The sequence below is a fragment of the Colletotrichum karsti genome (genome assembly GCF_011947395.1).
Source record: "Colletotrichum karsti strain CkLH20 chromosome Unknown Scaffold11, whole genome shotgun sequence".
Lineage (NCBI taxonomy): Eukaryota > Fungi > Ascomycota > Sordariomycetes > Glomerellales > Glomerellaceae > Colletotrichum > Colletotrichum karsti.
The window spans coordinates 811496-832497 of NW_024065911.1; the positions used below are offsets into that span (position 1 = coordinate 811496).

General features: G+C 53.8%; 4 protein-coding genes across 4 annotated transcripts; 1 reads left to right on the forward strand and 3 right to left on the reverse strand.

The window, feature by feature from the left end:
• Positions 1–864: 864 nt before the first annotated feature.
• Positions 865–1233, reverse strand: CkaCkLH20_04355 (uncharacterized protein; the record flags this gene model as incomplete). The annotated part of the gene is made up of 2 exons (XM_038887074.1): positions 865–948; positions 1006–1233. The coding sequence occupies 2 exons, from the start codon at positions 1231–1233 to the stop codon at positions 865–867; spliced, it is 312 nt and encodes a 103-aa protein (XP_038747778.1).
• A 10790-nt stretch (positions 1234–12023) lies between these two features.
• On the reverse strand, positions 12024–13625 carry CkaCkLH20_04356 (uncharacterized protein; the record flags this gene model as incomplete). The annotated part of the gene is made up of 1 exon (XM_038887075.1): positions 12024–13625. One exon carries the CDS (start codon positions 13623–13625, stop codon positions 12024–12026), a length of 1602 nt encoding a protein of 533 aa, XP_038747779.1.
• Positions 13626–15048: 1423 nt separating this feature from the next.
• CkaCkLH20_04357 (uncharacterized protein) lies at positions 15049–15423 on the reverse strand (the record flags this gene model as incomplete). Its single annotated transcript, XM_038887076.1, has 1 exon — positions 15049–15423. One exon carries the CDS (start codon positions 15421–15423, stop codon positions 15049–15051), a length of 375 nt encoding a protein of 124 aa, XP_038747780.1.
• A 3923-nt stretch (positions 15424–19346) lies between these two features.
• Positions 19347–20604, forward strand: CkaCkLH20_04358 (uncharacterized protein; the record flags this gene model as incomplete). Its single annotated transcript, XM_038887077.1, has 2 exons — positions 19347–20127; positions 20186–20604. 2 exons carry the CDS (start codon positions 19347–19349, stop codon positions 20602–20604), a joined length of 1200 nt encoding a protein of 399 aa, XP_038747781.1.
• Positions 20605–21002: the final 398 nt, after the last annotated feature.

Here is a 21002-nt window from a genome sequence, read left to right on the forward strand (position 1 = left end):
AGAACCCAGAAATGTCAAGAATGTCGGCCGGCTAGATCGTGTCTTTGATTCACTCGACCGGCGGCTACAGCGAGACATGTCTTTTCTCGAGGTGGGCGGTGAGCTGCAGTATCCCGAATCCTCCAAAGTATTTGCATAATCACGTCAACGATGAGACACTCGAAATTACTCTTTAACTTCTTTTGTATTCAATCTCGCAGGCCCATGTCGTGTGGAGAGGGCGATTCTCACCGCTACTCGACGTCGACACGGAGCTCCACTCATACATGCGTTGCCTCGCAACTATCTTATCCTGCTAACCTGTAGCCACGCTGTCCCATAAATGGGAACGAGTCGTGTGAAAAGCCTCCACTGCAAATTTCAACCCCGGGGTTCGAAGTGGTCGAATGCCACTCGTAACAAAACAAGCCAGCTCGCGACGTCATAGTCGGGAGGAATGCCTGGTTGCTGATGATGATGATGATGAGAAGACCCATAACCTTCTAGATGCGAAACGTGACGCTATCGCAGGCCTCTGCGATCGATGCAATAACAATTAAAACGAAAGATGGTGCCGGAGGGATGCGTAGTCCTCGGTGTATGGCGCCGGTGGTCCCCATGCTGTTCCATGATCCTCTTTATAGCACAGCCGTTCTAGTGATCCGACCGAAAGATGCAACGCTGACAAAAAACAAACGCCGGTGTACCCAACGCCACACGAATGACGGGTATTGCAAGGGAAGAGAAGTCGATCCACCGTTGCCTCGGGAGGTGGTGTATGTCGACATGAAAAGGGTATGGAATTCGAGCGCTCGCGAGGGGTATCGTGGTTGAGGCGGTCTATACCGAAGGAGATATGACGTCGGGGAAAGATGCGCTCGGTGCTTAGTGCTTCTTGTCGGAGCTGGTAGAGTGTTGCGCCGACTGGTGGTGGTGCTTGTGCTTGTGGGAAGAGTGGTGCTTGCGGACCTTTGTGATGTTAGCGACGGGTTCTTGTTCGAAGCGGTTGTGACGTTGTGAACGTACCCTCTGGCGACCACGGTGCTCCTCCTCGTCCGACGAGGTGTTGCTCAGGCGTCTCCTCTCCTCCTCGTACCAGGTGCTCAGCGACTTGCCGCCGAACATGAGGTCATCGTCCTCGATGATGGTGGCTTGGATCCAACCCTGGGAGGCGAGGTCGGCTTCACCCGCGTTGTGTTCCATGGCGCCGACGTTGGGGATAACGTAGTAGTACTGATCTTGTGCCGGTGACATTGTGTGTGGAGTTGTGATGGCGGCTCTAGGTGGACTCGAGGTTGAAAGGCGGGAAGACGGGTAGAGGTGCGAGTTGGGATGGAATGGACGACCCTCTTTATGGTTATTTCTTATGCGGCGGGAGTAGCGAGTAGCGCGTAATGCTTGATTTCGCGTAGATGAAGTGCTTGGTTGTGGTGTTTTGGAGAAGCCGGGGTGATCGCGGCGGGCGTTATTTAAGCCTCTATGACAGGGACCCTTGGATAGCAGGAAAATGTGCCGGCAGGGAAGTCTGGACCGCTGGAATTCGGGATGACGGCGGGAGGGTCGAGGGTCTGGACGAAAGCGACAAAGGAAGCAGAGACAGAGACGGGGAGGGCGTCGGATATCGAAGGGTCCAAGTAGAGCAGAAGCAGTGATTTTTCCGATCTTCTCTTTGTTCTCGGGTTGCCGGTGAGAAGGGCAGGGCGAGACAGCGCTAGACGGGAGGGCTGGATCGTGGATCGTGGAAGAGGCACAGAGGATGAGAGAGGACGGAAATATGTGCGGTGGAGCCTAGAACGGAGGGAGTGCCGGCACTTTCACTTTGGTTTTGGAGATGGTGATGGTGTTTTGTTGGTTTCGGAGAGAAAAGACCAAGAAATGGGAAGAGAGAGACGGGAAGAGGCCGTCGTGACGGAACGGAGGCGGACGGCAGCTGGGTTAATATGGACGGCAAGATGTGGGAATTTTCAGGATTGTGGGAAGGGAAGGCGCGGCGACCAAGAGATGACAAGGCCCAAGGCAGGCACACAAGGCAGAAGGCAGGTGCACTTTCCCCGTATTATTTTCAGGTTGGCTCGCGTGGCGGGAAGGAAAGACCGCAAGTGCGACGAGGGAAGGAGCGAGTGGGAGGCCACTGAGGGGGTGTGGACCGGGGCACCAAGGGGGGAAGGAGCAGGGGGGACACTCTGGAGCAGGGGGCAGGGGAGGAAGGAGGCACAGGGGGTACACTGACGGGGTACACTTAGGAGTGACTTCCTCCTCCTTCCTCGACTTTTTGGCAGACGGACTGACGGAGCAGGGGGCGTTTGAGGCTGGTCCGTGCGGGACGTCGACTGAAAAGGTACCGAAATGTGGATGAATAGTGGACACCGACGCAAATTGGCGTTTTGTGGATCCCAAAACGGACACCTGAACGGGACCTCCGTAATGGGCGTCACGCCTGTTGATTCAGGAAACGGTACTTTACAACACCACACTGACACGCCAATATCTCTCTCGGTGTGTCTGAATGATCAGTTCTATGCTACCTGTGAAGCTGACATTGTTTTGAGACACCGCACCGCACAGCAGACCAGAGTCAGGCTGTCACCCATCACTCAAGGGCAGATATCCTCATCCAAGACTCTTACTCTTGCTGCTGCGCTGTCAGAAAGGCGGGACAGGGATCGAGGAGGCTGACTGCGCTGCGTGAGATGCAGATTGCTGAGTGCTGCCACACCCGATCAGAGTAATTCGTACATCTCCAATCGTATTGGCGGATATTGCCTGCTGAGGCTTGCTGAGGCCGCTGCCAATCCTGTCTGTCGACCCGAAGAGTCACCACGGTCTGATTCTTCGTCAGGCTGTCCTCCAAATGCGGGGGTTTCCGGAACGGGATAGCTACCTGCTCAGTACACCCGTCTTCGGTCGTCATGATGCTTCCCCTCCTCCAAAGCTCTCCCCAAGCTCCCTTAGAGCTTCGGTAACGCCTGACGCGATGAAGTGGCTGGATTAGCAGCCTGAGACCGCGGGCGCCCCCTACCGGTTGTGAGGAACACAGGAACACCGGCCTGGACTGCCGACGTGGACGAGAGGATGCGGCCGAGCCTAAGACTCCCATTTGAATTACTGAACACCGCGGGAAGGCTCGACGCCAGTCTGGACCCCCAGGGCTGAGGCCTGGATCGTGGCCGACGATGGTGTGGTCGGAGCTCTGATGTCCTTTTTCGGTGTCTGACTGTCCGGCAGCTGAATGGGCCATGATCAATATCATGACTACACGTATCCGTCAGAGTGGTATCGGGACAGGATAGATGCAGGGTTGCAATGGTTCGCAAGTACGGACGTGTCGAAACCATGAACCCAACCATACGAGAGAGCACAAGATCCGATGCTGTTGAGGAATCAACAAAGGAGAGACACAATACGAGTTGAATTTGAGTTTGCTTTGCCGTCCCGGTTTGTCAATGTTTGTTTATCACGATAATTACCTCTGTCGGCGTTCATGGTGTTTTCTTGCTTTGGACCCGGCTGGCTGCGTATTCATGTTTCAAAAGGGGAAAACACATGTAGTGCGCAAGTATCCGTAGATGCGTCTTCACCAGCGACAAAAGGCGGAGCTGAGCTTCTTTGCTCTGACGGAAGTAATACGCATCTTCGGGTCGCAAGATGAGGATTGGATGACAGGATGAAGGGAGGCAAACTGTCAGCATGATGATACATGGACAAGTGATGATGCTGATAAACGGAACGACGCAACTGGACGATTGCAACGGAGACACACCGAGGATTGCAGCGATGATACTGACTGATACAGCGCCCCAGAAACCAGAAACCACAGCGGCGGGCGGCGAGTAATGACGCGGGCACTTGGGGGTAATGAAGGGTGAAGGGCGAAGCACATCATCCTCACTGTCACTGTCTGTCACCGTCGCCCGCTGTCAGTGTCACTTTCTGACGGACGGATACAGCCATCGATGCTGCACCGCCACGAAGCGGAAGTACCCCGTCTCCCGTCTCAGGTGGTGAGATACCTACCCCTGCCGCGATTTGCAGATGTACAGCAGCTTACCTCGGTGCCCCGTCCCCAGGTTTTCAATTCCGCCCTGGCGCAGCGTATCCGTAGTGTGTAGGAGGGGCTCAGGCTGGCTTGGGGCTTGTCACCGTCAATCAAGCTTGTCGGTGCCCCAGCTTACAAGGCTTCAAGCCGTGCCAACCGCCTAGGGCCCTGGGCAAAATGAGGAGGCGAATGATCAAGAGCTGGCTGTGCGGCAAGCCGAGCTTGTTGCTCCGCCGTTTCCCTCGGCCCCGTCGCTGTTCTTGCTGTTCCTGGCAAAGCTATAACGCCGTGAGGCTCCAGAGAAGCGAGAGAGGCTCAGAGAAGCTTGAATGAGGCTTCAGACGGACTGCCCCGGAGGCGACGGCGTCGCGGGCGGCCTCATCGGACTGGCGGCGTTCCGTTCGAATTTGTGGTGGTGCTTTCTGGCAGTTGAAGATTGGCCACCACCACCACCACCACCACCACCGATGAGCCACTGAAGAATTATACGTAGGAAAAGGCGAGCCGGCTTTACACTGGATGGAATACGGATACGGACGAGACGGGACGGTACGTACGATCAGGTACATCATATCCCCTTCGGTACCGTGACGGCAATTCCTCCGTTGTGGTCCCCTAATTGCAGGGCTGCACCGCGCTCCTCCATCTGAGATGGAGACACTGGTGGGACTTGACCGCACGGCTCACTCTCACTCTCATTCTCATCCTCATCCTCACCTCAGATATGGAACTGTCAAAAAATGTCTCTGCCAGTTTATTTCCGTCCCTTATCCGCAACTACGGATCCAAATGAATCATTTTTTCACGCCAATTCTCCAGTAAAGTGTCATTCATCAAAGTCAATTGCTCGTCGTTTTCCTTTTCCCGCCATCGCGGCCTGTTGTGCGACCGCGTCGCGTCCTCACCAGTTGAGTCTATCATCACGCTACGCGGTAACACAACGTAAAATCGCCGCCGATCATCCAAACCCTCAGCCTTGGCCTTCTTGTCATTCAACACACCCTCCGCCCATCACTTGAGCCTCGCATACCTGACTCGGGAAACTGATTTGCAGAGCGGTGTGTCCCCTCTTGTTCCGTTGCGGAATATGACCGACCAAGGCGTGTCATGAGTGAGACGGACGAAGAAACATTCGCACATGAAAGCGTGCACGCGTTGTCATCACATTCGGGCTCACCACGCGAAACCTTGCCAATCCCCCATCTTACGTGTGCTCTCCTCCAACATGAAGCACGCTCGTCGTAGTCTCTCACACGAGGCACACGAAGCGCACACGACACCGTGGACACGAGCAATCTCCCCCATACCTCAGCCTTGGCTCTCTGCCCCTTGGTCTGTGGTCTGTGTCGTTTCTAATTTCTGCTCTCGATCCTTGGCGGGCAGTGCAGGAAAGGGTCGTTCCCTGCACCGAGCAACCGTTGCGGATACGATCCGTATCGGCCCTGAATATTGATTGAATATGGAGAACCTTCGGATGACGACCTCTATCCGCTCACTGGAGACATTATCGAACTGGAGACTTCCCCCGGAGGACTGATAATGATGTCCATAATTATCAAGAACTTGTCTGTCGATACCCGCCGATTGTCATCTCGCGTTCGCGCACCGTCCGGGGGCAGACGCGCACATCTGTACGACATCAAGCGGACATGCAATTTTATCGGCGTTTTCATCAGTTCATCGCCAATGACATTCCATGTCCATAATGCTACGCGGTGTACGATAGATCGGCCGCCATCTCGCGCAGGTGTCTCTCTCTGGTCGACGTCCCGTCCTGCCCAGCTGAAGCCCCCAACTGCATCTCTAGTCTCTGATCTAGCGTCCTTCCCCGGTCCGTTTTGGCCTCGGCGCCGTCTTCCCCCTCGCTATCCCCCTCATTTCAATATCAAATCATCAAAGCGCGTCCGTATTTCGCGATTGCGATGACCAGAGACATGGGATTCCCCATTTGGGGATGCTCTGTAGCCTGTAATAGCCGGGGTTTCCAACACTGCCAATGTCCACCAGTCGCGCGAAACAAATCCTGAAAGTCCTGGTCGCATCCAGCCATCTGTCAAAGAAGCAAAGTCGCGCCGTCGTCTTGGAGTTGCTGTCAAGTCGATAGCGAGGACTTCGAATCCGAGACCGTTGGCGCAAACTTCATTGTCGCCCTGTCTCGTACCGGGCGCTATCGAAATAGTGCCAGCTCATCCCGCGCTGGTGAGGCATATCCCTCACCCGCACGTCTATATTTGCACGTTCGACGTGGTCAGACAGCGAAGCATTTTCCATTTCGAGTCTTCCATTGGGTGTTCTGGCCTGTCTGGTGCCGAACGCGTCGGCCGGGCTTACATTAGCTTGGCTGAGCCTTGCATCTCGCTGCAGACCATCTACACACTATCTACTGCTGTACATCTCGTCCCTGTCACTCGCGTGTAACCCCATCGCGAGTCCGACAGACGCCGGGCGGACGGGCGGCGCTCGGGTAGCGATAATCATTAAAGAATTTAGACTTCACGGCCCTCGTCTGTTGGGTCGCGGAAGCATGGGGGAAACATGGTACGACAAAGTGGCATCACCAATTCATCATCTGTCATCCCAGCCGTAACTCTCGCAGCCTAATCTTCGCCCACGTTGTCCACGTCGTTGTCGATAAGACCACGTTATGTTGGCCGCTCATAGTTGGGATACTTTTGAGGTATCTTACGACAAAGTCACCTATTCCTTCTGCTTGGGTTGATGCCATCAGATGTTGAATGTAACCATCACCCCTCACGAGATTCCCCTCACTGCCCGCAAAATGTTACTTTCAGATGTGTAGCCGCCGTTCCGTTAGCTATGGGACATTCACATTCACCCACCATTCAACATTCCGATGCTGCCCCTCCTGCCCGAATAGGTCACCCGACGGACACCGCGACAATATCACGGCCTCGGTCTCTCGCTCACCTGAACCTTTTGCGAACGGTCCGACAACCCTCAACCTCATGACCTAGTCGGCGATGTCACCCGCTTTCTTCCATCTCATCGGCCAACCAAACCTCTCGCGCGGCCGCACCTCATCCGGAGCCAAGATGAAGATGCCGACGGACTGACAACACGGAGGGCCTGTTGGTTCGGCCACGTCGAAAGTATACTCGGCCGTCAAACACCGGGCCGTGGTGACTTGGCCGAACAGGGCGCGTATGTAAGTCGTTGCTCTTCTCAGACCAACAGGCAGACACAGAGCTTCGGTTACACAAACATAGTACCGCGCATATCAACACCTCGCTCGCTCGCCTGTGGCTGATGCTTACCGGAGATAATCAACTGCAACAAGTCGTGCATGCCATTCCCCTCAACCTCCCAAGAGCGGATAGATCAAGTGTCGGGTTACAATGGATTCCGTGCATCAGGGTCCTTTGTGGCCGGGCGATCGCTGGAATCCCCGCGTTCTGTACCGAGGGGGGTAATACAAGACCGCGGGATGGATGAAGGACTGGAGAACGATAGCCCGTAGACCGTGATGGAGGGGGGCGTGCTCGGTGTGCTTCGGCGCCATTTGACCGCCAGTGGCCTCCCTTCCGGCCAGACTCCGTGAATGTATCTCCAAGGTACGCAGGGCATTTCCGCAGAGGCTCGGAACGTGAAGGAGGGGGGGAAACTTGACCGTTTATCCCGCAACGTTCCGTTTGTTCCTGGCCAAGCCAACCGTATTTTCGACCAATCTTTTTCCACGAGACGCCAGGGTCTAAAGTGTAAGTGACTGACTCTTGATGGTTGAGCACGTACGTGATCGTCTCAACTTTGCCATCACTTCCACGCGGTCGACAACGTTTAGACAGCAGTAGGGCGATGCCTATCCGTACCCGACTCGGGCATTACCGACAATTCGCCCTAAGCCGACTCATTCGACCACATTGCACCATCCCGTATGAAACGGCCTGAATCAGTCACCGCCGGATCTTCAACAAAGCATCAAGCGCCCCTGGGACTGTGCTTCGGCTTGACTCCGTGTAAAGTGTGTGTTCGTCATGTCTACAGCTTTACTTTTCCCTTCCGCTTCTTCGGCTCGGTAGCTACGACAAGGAAAAGCTTCTTCGAGGCCACCGCGGTTGAACGTTTTTCATCAGGGAATATTGTCGGCTTGGAGAGTTTTGAGTCATCGAATATTTCCTCGGGCCACTCCCGGCATTAGCTTGGCGTTTCTTCGAGGGCGTTTCTAGAATGGATGTGATTGCGCGGTTGGTCGACTGAATGTCTCGCCGTCGTCCCTTGGCGTGGGAGTTCTTTTCCTCTGCCCCCCCGCACAAGAAAGGGCCAGACGCAGAATTTTGCATTCCGAGGGAGAAACGATTGAGACCTTAGGGCACATGCCGCCGCTTGTCCGGTCATTTGTCCCCTTGCCGGCGGCGCTTGTCAAGGTGCGACTGTGGGCGGCACCGCCTTTTTGCAACGGGCCGCGCCTGACGACGCAGGTAAACCTGTCGGTGTAGCCCGGAGGCCCTAAGGTTGGGTTGCAGATTTACCCTACAGCTCGCGGGGAAAGCAGGGTCGCACATGTCGAGAGATCTCGATTGAGGCTTATCGCCTTGAATCACCTGGCCTCCTCGAGGTGACCAATCTTCGGTGAGGGAGCTGGGATCAGGGATTCCTCGATTCCCGTGGACGGTCACGAGGCCACAGCCTCGCTGGCTTGCACGCAAATAGACGACACATGTCGACGATATAGTGAGCGATATCAGCAAGGCGGGATTATCTCAGAATCACGGTCAGTGCTTCTCGTTGGTCAAGGCTGAACGGTCGCAGTTGTGGCATGCCCGCATGACATCGCTTTGCCGGCCGGCAGCGATATGTGACCAGTTCCTTGCTCGACTCACCTAAACGTTAAAAATGCTGTTCAGTGATTCGTGTCTGATACTCTGTTACGGATGACACCTGCACTAGAAACAATTGTTGGGGCACTTGTTTTATGCAATTCTTCCGCCAGCGCCGCCGGCGGCGATAAGACCTGGGAAACAAGTTGCGGCGAAATATTCACCTCGGCAGCAGCCTTCCATTCCTCGCGACGGCTGCGACCGAGCGACGATCTTACACCGTTCGAAGGAAAACTCTCCGCAAAGTCCCAAGATCTACAGAGGGGGGTGAGTAGCAAAGGCAACACCAAGCGCTGACTGCTCTCAGCTCAACCTAGACCCCTGGTTGCCGCCCGCAAGGCGTTCACTTTAAGCAGTTAAGCCGCGTCCATCACTACGTAACTGAGTAACTGGGCGTGGAAACCAGACTGAGCCAAGTGCCACATTGCAAGGCACAGCATGCATGACGGAGCCGCTCCGGCGAGCGAATGACGTGCGGAGGGTGAGATTCGAGCGCCGTCCCGCCGTCCGTCGCGAGTCGGTCCCGCGGATGGCGATGCGACGCGGCGAATTGTCGACGGAGCTTGCGGAGCTGCTTGGCTTGCCCTACGAGGCTTACTCAGGGGACGTTTGGATGCGTAGACCAAAGTATCATTACGGAGGTTTATTCACGACAAGGTCTAAAGCAAAACGGTACCAGGGGGCATTTAGAATTGTGACAGTTCGCCACGAAAGGGTTAAACAAGTTGTCGCTTGTCTTGTCAGAGACGCGGCGCAAAGCCCGGCGTCGTGGCCATGACGTCAATGTGCTGGGTCCTTGGTGATGGAGGTAGCGGCACAGCAAAACAACCCCGCCATGCCACCATGCGATGATGGATCCCCTGTGCGCCGCGGGCCGGGAGGGCATCATTGACGGCATGCGTTTCTTTGGTTCCCGCTTCCAAGGCGACGTTTTCAGGGTTTACCGGGAGGGGGATTTGGACAACTTGCTGAACGTAAATGGCGGAGATGGCGGGTAATGACATCAGCGCGAGGAATTTTGGAACCGTGGATTGTCGACCAACAGCTTTGTTCCGGCGAACGTGTCAGTCGAACGCAGCGGGATGCGAGGATCCCGGATTTCTGGTAAAGTTCAACGGGTACGGGGCGAGTTTGTTTAGTGATTACATTCTCGAGTACACGTATCTCAACTGTAAGAGCTATCTGCGCAGTTGTACTACTTTCTGCGTTCCTGACGTGATTCACATTGGTGGTAATGTATGCCACATGGTTCTAATTGTTTGCGGAAGGGTTCCGTTGATGATGCCCCCACGTCACCGACGCTGATCATGCTACTTGAGCTTGACTCCTGCGGAATACGCTAGAAGAGAGTACTTGGACGGCACTGCTAAAACTGAAGCTGTCGCCTCGGGCGGCAATACTACGGTTTACTAGAGTAGGAAGCCCCGTCTCGTGATGATTATGGCGGTGGGCGGTGCTGGTCCTGGTGCTGATGTTAATGCTGATGCCGATGCTGATCGGAGCGTATTCCGGCAACGAATGAGGCATTGCTGCGAGAAGAGGGGGTTTCGACTTCGTCATCTTGGAATCAGTTGTTGGATCGCGGACCGCATCACAAAGCTGCGACGAACTCGGACCATGTGCTCCGTCAATGGCCGGGAGATATGGGATTCATGCATTCTTCAGGTTCGTCTGCAGCGCAACAGGCGGTGGTAACCCCGAGGCCGTGCCGTGCTGCTTGAAACGCCAGAACGTTCTGTGGAATCTGTGCCAGATCTAATCGGCGAGATCGAAGATTTGACTCTTCGATGCAAGGCGGGAAAAACGGTAAAGTGGAGTCTTTGATATTGCCAAGGAAGAATGTATTGTGGAATCTTTCTAATTCCTTGATTTTTTTTCAGACCGGAAAGTTCGGTCGGCGAATATTATGCAAAAAACTTGAAATTGGTCGGCGAGCCTTCCGGGCGTGACGGATGTGGATCCGGCGAACGGAATTGTCGGATCGGAGGGGTGGGGCCGGTCGGCGGAGGTGTACCCGCTTCTGCCGTGGGAGGAAACAGCAGGCAGGAGGTGCAGAGCAACGTCCTCGACTTGAATGTCATTATCGAAATTGGGTTACCTGACGAATTCTTTGCTCTATTTGATTCCGAGGGGTTGTCGTGCCGTTTTCTCAATGCAATGCCACGACGGATGTCCGGTGCTTGGACGCGCTCTTGCCAGTCCAAGACCTGTCATTGTTTCGCCTTGCCCAACATCAGCCGCGCGCCAGCTGCACAATCCGGGGTAAGTCTACAGAGGAAATATCAAGAGCCGTTTGTTTAAGCCAACGGTGAGGTCTCTGATTACCAATTCCGGGAGCTAGTCCGTTGCTGAAACTTCCTACTACGCGCTTTTCCATCCTCGAAGGGGCTAGATGGAACCGATCAAATTGACAGCTCTATTTGGTATAGGGCCCAAGTTGAGCTTGTTATTTTCTTGATCTCACGTTCGCTTGTAGGTCTGACCTATTTCAGAACACGCTATATATCGTTTCGACTTTCGGAGTTCATGTCCCACTAGAACTACCGGCTGTTCGTTCCTCCGTGTCCCTCTCCCTGGCTTTCGCTCGTTGTCTCTTATCTAAACCGTTCAGATTGTCCCTTTTTGAGATTCTGAATCACGTCTTTGGCATTATATTGACTCTACCAATGATTTCTAGAGTCGCTCTCCAGCTTGACGACATGTCTGTACAGTGAAGCTGCTAGTGCCACCTCAAGTCCATCCGCTTACTCCTGTACGGGTCATTCTGTTCTGTTTACAAATACAAGAACCTTGTAGTTCTCGATACTATTGGCCGTTGTTGTCGTTGGCTCTGTGGTGTTGATCGTCGTTCCGAGCAATGCTCGTTCGCCCATCTGCCTACATGTAGCTTTTGGACGTTCCTCTGGCATCACCATACATCTTTTTACTTGATCTAGAATGGCTCAAAGGTTTGTATCTATGGAATGATGTTAGGTACTGACTGGCAATGTCTTTTGACCTCTGCAGTGTACTTTTCGCCTTCGAGCTTACATTTACTTCTTGATCAGGGGCAATCGGTATCTCTCGCAGAATGCAAACCGTAGTGTTTGTATTTCTATGACACGGTCGTGTCCTATTCTCCATATTCCCTGCTCAGTAATCGACCTTTGTATTTGGGCCATAAAACTCATGTTCTAATAGCCGATCTTCTGGCTATCGGATCCATAATGGGAGACTAGGTTCTTGCGTGAGGACGGATAAGGCCCCGATCTCAAACGCCGACGCTCAAAGTCTTTCTCGGACGAATATAACGGGCCTGGCTTCTTCCTCGCCTCATCCGTTGCACTGATATAGGTATTCCAGGCCATCACGCTGAGCTGCAAGTGGTCGTCAAAAAGATGTCCGGGTTCGAACCACTCGTCTTCCCACCATGCCGAATCATCTCCGTGTTCGTAAGGCGTGTTTACGAGAGCGTCAGGCATTTCTACGCAGCCGCTGGACTCCAGCTCGAACTGAAGATACGCTTTCCTCCACTCCCAGCACGCGGGTATGCCGTGCAGAAAATCCAGGTTTTCCGGGATCTCGAGGTCGACATCCCATTCAGCAGCGCGTCGCTCAATGTTTTCCCGGTAGTGGGCGTTGGGGCTTTGACAAGCAACCTCCCACTGTCGCCGGCTCGGCTCGGCCTTGAGCTCATCAAAGACCTCTTGGTAGTTTGCCACGATGCAAGCTATCGCCACGTGGTCCTTCAGGTCGGGGCGACGCCAAGCCAGTTCTCGGATTGTGTTTTGATGAGGAAAGTGAGGCCACCAGAAGACCAATGGTAGGTCAGAGCCCGATACTTCTCCGTGAATGCGAGAGAGGTCGTTGCTCATGATGAATCGGGCGTGAATGGCTTGTCGGAGTACCTTCCACTCGTGACCATAAAACAGCTCCTTCAGGTGCGTTTCGACCCAACGCGCAAACGGAGTGTGGTGGTATATACCTCGGATCACCGCTGATATCTCATTGGCGATCCGGAAGGGGCGTCGAAGTCTTAAGTAGCGGTCGATGTTGCCCTCCCAGGCAGCCATGATTATCAGGACGTCCTTGTTGGTAGTAGGCAAGTCGTTTGGGAGTGGTGAGTAAAAAAGAGAAATGTGCTCATCCTCCAACGTTTGATGTAGGCTAGGGTCGCTAGGTTCGCCGACTCTGGCGTCTTCCTGGATATCAAAGTAGTGCTCGTAACGGCGACACAAGTCTGGCTTGTAAACACCAGACAAGGTAGAACACACAGCGGTGTCGCCGTTTAGATGCACTCCGGCTTCAGGATCTTCGAGGTTCGCAGTCCTCATGTAATCATTCAAAATCTTGTACCTTACAGGCTGGCTGATGATGTGTTCGAAGATGGATGTACCGCCCTCCTTATTATCCCGCGCCTCTTCAGCAATGGACACTTCTGGGAGTAGGTTGAGGTCCTCGTACAGCGAGGTATAGCCCGCAGCTGCACAAGCACGACCAACATGATACCGCAGGTCGGGGTATCGTAGAGCAAGCTCCCGATAGGTATCTTCACTGGCCAAGTCGGGATACCAGATGCAGTAGGGTTTATGCTCGTCGTGGGTCATATCGGGAATATTATTGCTCATAATGAGACGGGCGTTGCGCGCCCTAACGAAGATATCGTTTCCTTCTTTCGAGCAGAGAGTCGAGACCTCAGGTGACATCGCAAAGTCGAGATCACGACGGATCTTCCGGATGGTAGGGTAAGCGAACTTCCTCCACTCTTCATAACGATTAAGGAGGACTGGTCGCATCCTGAAGGATTCGAGTAGTTGCTTCGAGAATTCCGATAACTCAACAGGGTTCGGCCTAGGCGTAGGGTCCCAATTTGTTGCGTCATCCGCTGACCGACTGCTTGAGGTGGACATTCGCCTTCGACCGCAAGACTGGAATGGAGCCCGACGCAAACCTGCTGTTGCGGCGGGAGTAGTCGTACTGATGAGAAACAGAAAAGTGATACGACGCGTGCTGTAGGAGAATCGACATGACCGAGTGAGACTGGCTGTGTGCAGATGGTGCCGCAGGCGCAGAGGCCGGCAAACGGCGAAAGCCATTGCGTTCATTCGATCCGCAATGAAGAAAAAGGCAATGAAGAAGGATGAGAGAGCCCGGGATTTCCGGCGCAAAGTGAGGTATCTTAAGATCCAAGGTGGGTGGTTTGCGGAACTGCGTAGCAATGTCAGTCCAGACGCACCGAGAAAGAGTCTATCGCCTGCTATGGGGCGGGGGCGGGGCGGGCAGGGGACAAAATAAAAGAGAGAAACTCGTACCATGCAACACTTTGAGGGATAACTTTGAGCCAAAGTTCAGCTGCAAGGTGGCGGCACAGTAAGACTTTGCCAGGACGGCTCAGACGCATGACATGGAATATCGTTAACTTCAGTCTTCCTACGGATGTTGTAGTTATCACGGGATCATATTCCTAACCACGAATCGCATTCCCGAGTTCCATGTCCTCGTTCCATTCCGGCTTCAGGTCACCATCCGTTATGATTCCAGACATGCAAATGTCTGCAATTTTCGACGACTTTCTTGGTGGCCTGAACCACATCGTTGAGAACTACGCTGACATCGAAGACCGAGTTGAAGAAGTGGTCTACGACGAGAGACTCGACGGACGAAAGATTCGTAACATCGTCGTGACGGCATCCAAACTTGAGTAATCTCTTTCGAAGACCGCTTTCCAATGTCAACGCTTCAAACGTTGCTTCAACATTCAGAGGCAGAGGTATGCTGACACTCAGCAGAAGATTGTCAAGTAGTCCTATGTGTCGCGAAGGCTGTTTGGGGTTTCTTCCGTGGAGATACTTCATGTTCCCTTTGCCTTCCTAGCTAGTTTGCCATCGTTTGGCAACATGGCATGAACCGATACAATTAGTTTCGCCATGAACGAGCCAGCGGCTGGAACTTCAGAGCCTCAACCAGGGCTCCTGCACTGATTTCTGGAACTTACCAGACGATGTACTCGGGCATACAGTTTGCAGCATAGACGTGAATTGTTGGCACATTTGGGGCATCATAGTCTCATTTCTCATTCTCGTGATGATATAAAAAGCACAGGTGCCACCTCCAACCGCTGACTTTCGCCCAAGACAGACGCCACCCCAGAGCTTCCGCCATGACATCTCACCGGACTCGGATTCCTCAGGACGCCCCTCCAAGTTTGGTGGCGAAGACCTAGTTGAATCCCAAAGCTTGGTTGAAGGTAGTCGCGGCCGATGCGTCCTTCGTTCCAGCAGACTGGACCTGAGCCTTGGCCTGCTGGCATAGGTCCTTGGCGGCCTGGTTGGCCTCGCAAACGTTGGTGAGTTGATCGCAGATTCGGTTGGTGATGATGCCGGGGTTCAGAGCGTCTTGTTGACCCTTTGCAACGAGAGGATCAGTCGGCAGGAAAGTTCCCTGGTCGGCTTTACGTCCAGGACGGCCCAGCTGGAAGTCCATCGTGGGAGTACATTTGCCGAAGTCGGCTCCGCCGGTGGCCTGGCGCTTGATGGTAGCGGCTGAGGTGCTGACGGCTCCGAGGAGGACAACAAGTGCGAATTTGGCCTGCATGTTGACTGAAAGAACGGATGAAAGATATAGATGGCTTCGGATGAAGGTCTGTGACTTTGGCTAAAGAGCGGTAAAACGGTAAAAGCGACAGTTTAGAAGAGATAGTGGGTATTAAAATCGACAAAGTTCACAGAACTTGGGAGGAATTTGAGTTCAACTCAAATCGGCAACGATAATGAAAGACTTTGGGATGAATTGAATCGTATTCTGTGCCAAGTGCCAGGCGACTTGTGCACCTTTTGTAAGTGCGCGGAACGAGACGACGAAGTCGCGAGGCACTGACTGCTTCCCCCAAAGCTCAGACTGCTCTGAGGCAGAACGTCGATCATCGCATCGGATTCGGCACTTCGGGCGAAGACGAGTTCAGACGGCAGCGTTTGAGGTTGGACCTTGAAGATTCAAGCGTGCAAAGCAAAAAGAGGCCACTTAACGCAATGATTGGACCATAAGATCTGCGAAGCGCGGTGGAGATCAGGGCCTCCTTGCGATAATCAGACGGCATGACATAAGATGAAGCATTTGGGGGGGAAGCTGAGGCGCGGAATGACAGCAGCGTCAGAACCGAGAAGCGGTTCCATTGACTCGAGGAACAACAAAAAAGGGCCAACACTCATTCCAGAAGGCATTGAATTACTCCGAGAGTTGCCCAAACTGATCAAAAAAGGAGAGCTCGGCTTCGAATAGTGACGATCAGGACCGGCTTCTGCACCGCCGTAAAGCTTGTTGAGGAGTACATTAATGGTAACCTCTTCTGAGGCTGAAGTTGTGTAGTCGTTGAAATGGCAAAATTTGGCTCTGCCATTTCTCTACTGAATTCTTTCCCGAGACTAGCAATTCGCTATAGCGTCCCGGATTCTCCGAGTGCGGCCTTCCTGTCTTGACCGGTGCCGATTGCCGGTACGTCAGCCCCGGCGTGGCGTCCGCAACGGGGCCGAAACCACCCAAGTTTGGGGTTGGCGATGCCATGAGCGAGATTCCTCAGCGAAATCAACATGCAAGTGTCTCGTAGAACCAACTCAATCATTCATTGGCCAATGAATTTTGCCGCGCTGAAATACGAGCATCCATCGACTTCCCTGAAGTCACCCGATACCCTCGGGACACTGATGTTTGCTCAAGGTGACCTGCGGGGTTGATGAAAGCTGGACGCTAAGCGAAAACGCCATCTCCAGTCTGTTGCGACAGATGGCAGTGTGTGAAGTATTTTGAGCCTCTGTCAGATGCATGTAACGTCTCAAGCTCTGTTCAGTCGTTCCATCGCACCTTGCGACATTTTTTCCTGGAATCAAACAGATGAATCATGAGAACCAGGTCCCGTACAGTCCTCTTTCTTGTAGCTACTTTTCACAGCCTCTATCACTGCTCTTGCTCCCCATTGCCTCCAGCAATGATCTTCTTATCCGTCGTCACCATTCCAGTATTCGGTCAATAATAATAAATGCAGAGTGATGTATGCACCTGTCTCCCATTTTTCAGCCGGCCAATGACTATTACCGAAGCTCATTGCGCCAGATAGTTTGTCCTTTCAGCAACCTCTTTTCTGAAAAGCATCATGTCGATCTTGTCTTTCACCTGACTCCCAGCTGCAACCTTGGCATCAATAATCATATGGGCAACCGACAACTTTTGGAATCCACCAATAAGGGGCCAATTGATTCACCTCATTGAGCGAGTTCGGAATCTGGCGATCTGGCGACTCAACCAACAAATGGATGGCGACCTCAGCCATATTGAGCAACGGCACTGCGTATTCAAGACGGCGTTCCTTGGTGGAATACGATGAATCGCGAAGTCCTTCCACCCTTTCATGCACTTTCATGTCCTTTGTATTGCACGGAATGACGGTGCCAGCGACCCTACGCGAGTATTCGTACACGCTGATTTCCCACCCACGCGTAGCCGAATATTTCCATTTACACTCAGTTCGTCTTACCGAAGCGCTCGCCAAGTCAATATTGATTGTTTGGCTGCGTCAAGTTAACGAAGTCAGTCAACTTACAAAGTGTTGACCAATAATTCGCAGCCCCTATTTGGCCCTCAACCGGGGCTCTACACCAGCAAGGGGCGCATGCACGGCGCTGTGAGTCGTGACCCTGTGGCTAAGCGCTCCTCTGTGAATTTCGCCTCGCGCGGCCGGTACTGCGGTTGCAATTCATCTCATCGACGAGAGCTATTGGCTCATTCGCTTAGAATGAGGGTCATTGGAAGCAATAAAGAGAGCTCTGGACTTTTGATTAAGGCGCAGCAGCAAGTGTAGCCGAGGTGGAGCGAGTTCTGAAACTTGAAAATCCGACCGAGAGTTAGCGCTAACGAGGAACCCAATGTCAATATAATTTCGGGGATTGGAGGTGACGGTTATGCTTATTTGCAAGCACAAATTAAAACCCTCGGCCTCCGTGGAGACGTCCGACGATGGTCTTTGAACTTCACCAGCAGTTGCCATCAAATTGCAGAGCAGTCATGGAGCCTGGAGGCGGCAATGGACAGACATGACTCTCTCACTTCACCGTCCTGGCGTGATAGTGACCGTACAGGCCGTACTCCCAGGACGAGTGAGCCCGGCTTGGCGCTCCAAACATTGGGGACCTGACAGGTGTCACGATGAAGCCAACGTCTTGCCCAAGCCAAAGTTCCATGTCGGCGCTTCAGCCCTACCAAGTCGAGACATTTGCCCACCGAGTTGTAGTTCAAGCAGTTAGGTGCTCAACGTTGCAGTTCCTCATAGGCTGAGGTTCTGAGCTGCTGCGATGGTAATGGGAAACGCCGGACTCTTCAAAGTTGAGTCCTGACTCCTGGGCCCTGTCGTGCAACGGCGAATCGCCCAAAGGTAAGATGACATGAGCCAGGGGCCAAGAGTCTGGAACCGCTGGATTTTATCCAGATCAGGACGGGGAGTTGCCAAGTCGGATTTCCTTGCCTGGATTATGTAACGTCATCAGATTCCATTTTCGTGAACCATGCAGCATGCTAGCCGGGAAATACCAGGTTTCTGGATAGCAGCGTCCCCCAATTTAATCGCCTGTTTCACCATCACTCGCTTTCGCTTCCCTTGAAACACATTCTCTGCATGTTTTTCGTCCCTCTTCTCGTGAAATGTTGGTGCCGGATGATCGTCCCGAGAAAACACAACCTTCAGGCCACCCGCGGTTCTTAAGATCGGAGCTATCAGAATTTGGATGATGACTTCGAATGGCGATGGATCGGATGCAACATAGAACACCATGTTCCTCCCACCCCATGAACAACGCATCAACGGGAGATAACTGAGGCTCCTCGTGCTATACCCCCCTGGAGACCGCATATGCGCCTTTCCCCGGATTTACCAAGCCCTTCTGCGCTCTACGCCAGAATTTGCTTGTCACGCAAAAATTGTCCGTTCAGCCTTGGCGTCATTTATATCCGGCCAAACCATTCAGGATAGGAAGTCATCCCATCACGCCCCTCTCCGTGCCGTAGGATTTGTTCCCCAACTTGGACAGCCAACGCCACCCTTACAGCGGTCCCTAATCTATCATCGTCCCATGAGTCTCCGCAAACGCATTCTCCCGCCAATGGATCCTGCGATGAGAAGAACGATTCTTTCTGCATACGGAGGTTTAGGGGGGACAGAAGCAACAACATGGCAACGTTGAAGTCTTGGCCAATTCTGCCAACACGGCAGATACCCAGGCTAGTGCAATATGCCCGACTGGTTGGTGGAGATGCTGACATCTTGGGCCCGTCAATACGATATACGATAATGATGCTGGACAAGATTGGTCTCTGTATATATCTCGACTGGGTCGCTCCGCGTCTAGACTTCCCCTCTGTCTTTCCAATTCACCTTCGTTCGGTCCCTAGCACCAACTCCGTTGTCCTGTCATTCATTCCTCACCGTCTTCACTTCTTTTCTGTAAATCTTTTTGTTGTCCACTCCTTCCACCATGCGTTTCACTGCCACTTCCGCCGCCGCAGCCTTGGTGCTCGCGGCTTCTGCCCAGGCCAAGGGCGTCACGAGCGAGACTTCCGACCTTGACGGTTCCGTATGGCAGGCCATCACTCCCGTCAACGCCCGCAACCCGCTCGAGATGGCCCGTAACCGCCCTACCAAGAGACAGTCCGGCTGGAGCCCCCCTTCCAACATCGCCACTCCCCTGAAGGAGGTCTGGGACCACTGCAAGAGCACCTACTCCAACTTCTTCGGCTTCAAGAACTACGGCTGGGACCAGGTCATGGCCACCAAGGGCACCGTCAACGTCTGCGTTCGCTGGGAGTCCAGCGCCTCCGTCACCGAGGCCCAGCGCAAGTCCGTCGCCACCGCCCTAAACAACGCTCACCAGGGCTGGTACAAGTGGCTCTACGGCTACGACAACTTCCCCTACTCCGACATCAAGGTCAACGTTGTCGGCTGGGCCGTCAAGGACAAGAGCCTCCTCCAGGGCTCCACCGACGGCATCCAGGTCTACACCGATACTGATGCCGAGGGTATCCCTCAGTGCGCCGAGTCTTGCGGCCGCTTCTTCAACCAGAACGGCGACTACAGCAAGTGCGCCGCTGGTGCTGACAGACACTACGACCAGTCTCTCTGGCTCACTGACGGCATGTCCGGTGGTGCCGGTGGTGACTGGGGCCAGCGTATCGGCCGTGAGTACTTCATGGGTGCTCTGACTGGCAACGCCCACATCCTCATGCACGAGATCGGCCACACCTACGGCCTGGATGACTGTAAGTGACCACCCACTCCCTTGAACTTGTGATCATAAACTCACGTACTCCTTTGCAGTCTACGACTGGACCCCCACCGGCGTCTCCAGCTTCATCATGCTTGCTGGCTCCGCTGCCGAGATCACCGACTTCGACGGATGGATGCTCCGCAACTGGTGGTACGAGCTCTCCCGCGAGCGTGGCTGGCAGTCCGGTTCCACCTCCGGCTCCGGCTCCGGCTCTGCTTCTCCCGCTTCCTCCGCCGCTGCCACCCCCACCGCCGTCCAGGCCGCCGAGGAGGATGCCCCTGCTGCTTCCTCTGCCCCTGCCGCCCCTGTCGCCGAGCCCACCGAGCCCGCCAGCTCTGGCTCCGGTGCTGCCGCTGCCGGTCCCTGGGGCCAGTGTGGTGGCTCTGGCTGGACTGGTGCTACCGCCTGCCAGTCCGGTTTCAAGTGCACCAAGAACAACGAGTGGTACTCTCAGTGCACCGCTGCTTAAAGGCAGTCCACGAACAACAAAAAGTTTCCCTGGCATAAAGTAACGATCGATCTTTGGAAGAGCAGTCCGCTGTACATATCGACGCCTTCAAGGATAGGTCTTACTTTGCCTAGGCACCTCACCCTTTCTGAGGACAACTTCCTGTCTATAACAATTTGACCCAAGTGGTCTCTCTTTCTCCCGTATATAATAACATCACTCTCCGATGAGTTCACAAACTCTGTTGTATCTGATCAAACGTCGTGCATGGTGACTTCGATAACTTCGGTCTGCGATATGTTGTGGAATTGCGTCTTTGTGAGGACTGTATGTTGCGTATAGCGGCCTCCGGCACCGATGTATATGTGTAAGCCATTGTAGACATCAGAAAGAGCTTGAACTTTTGAGAATGGCTTCCT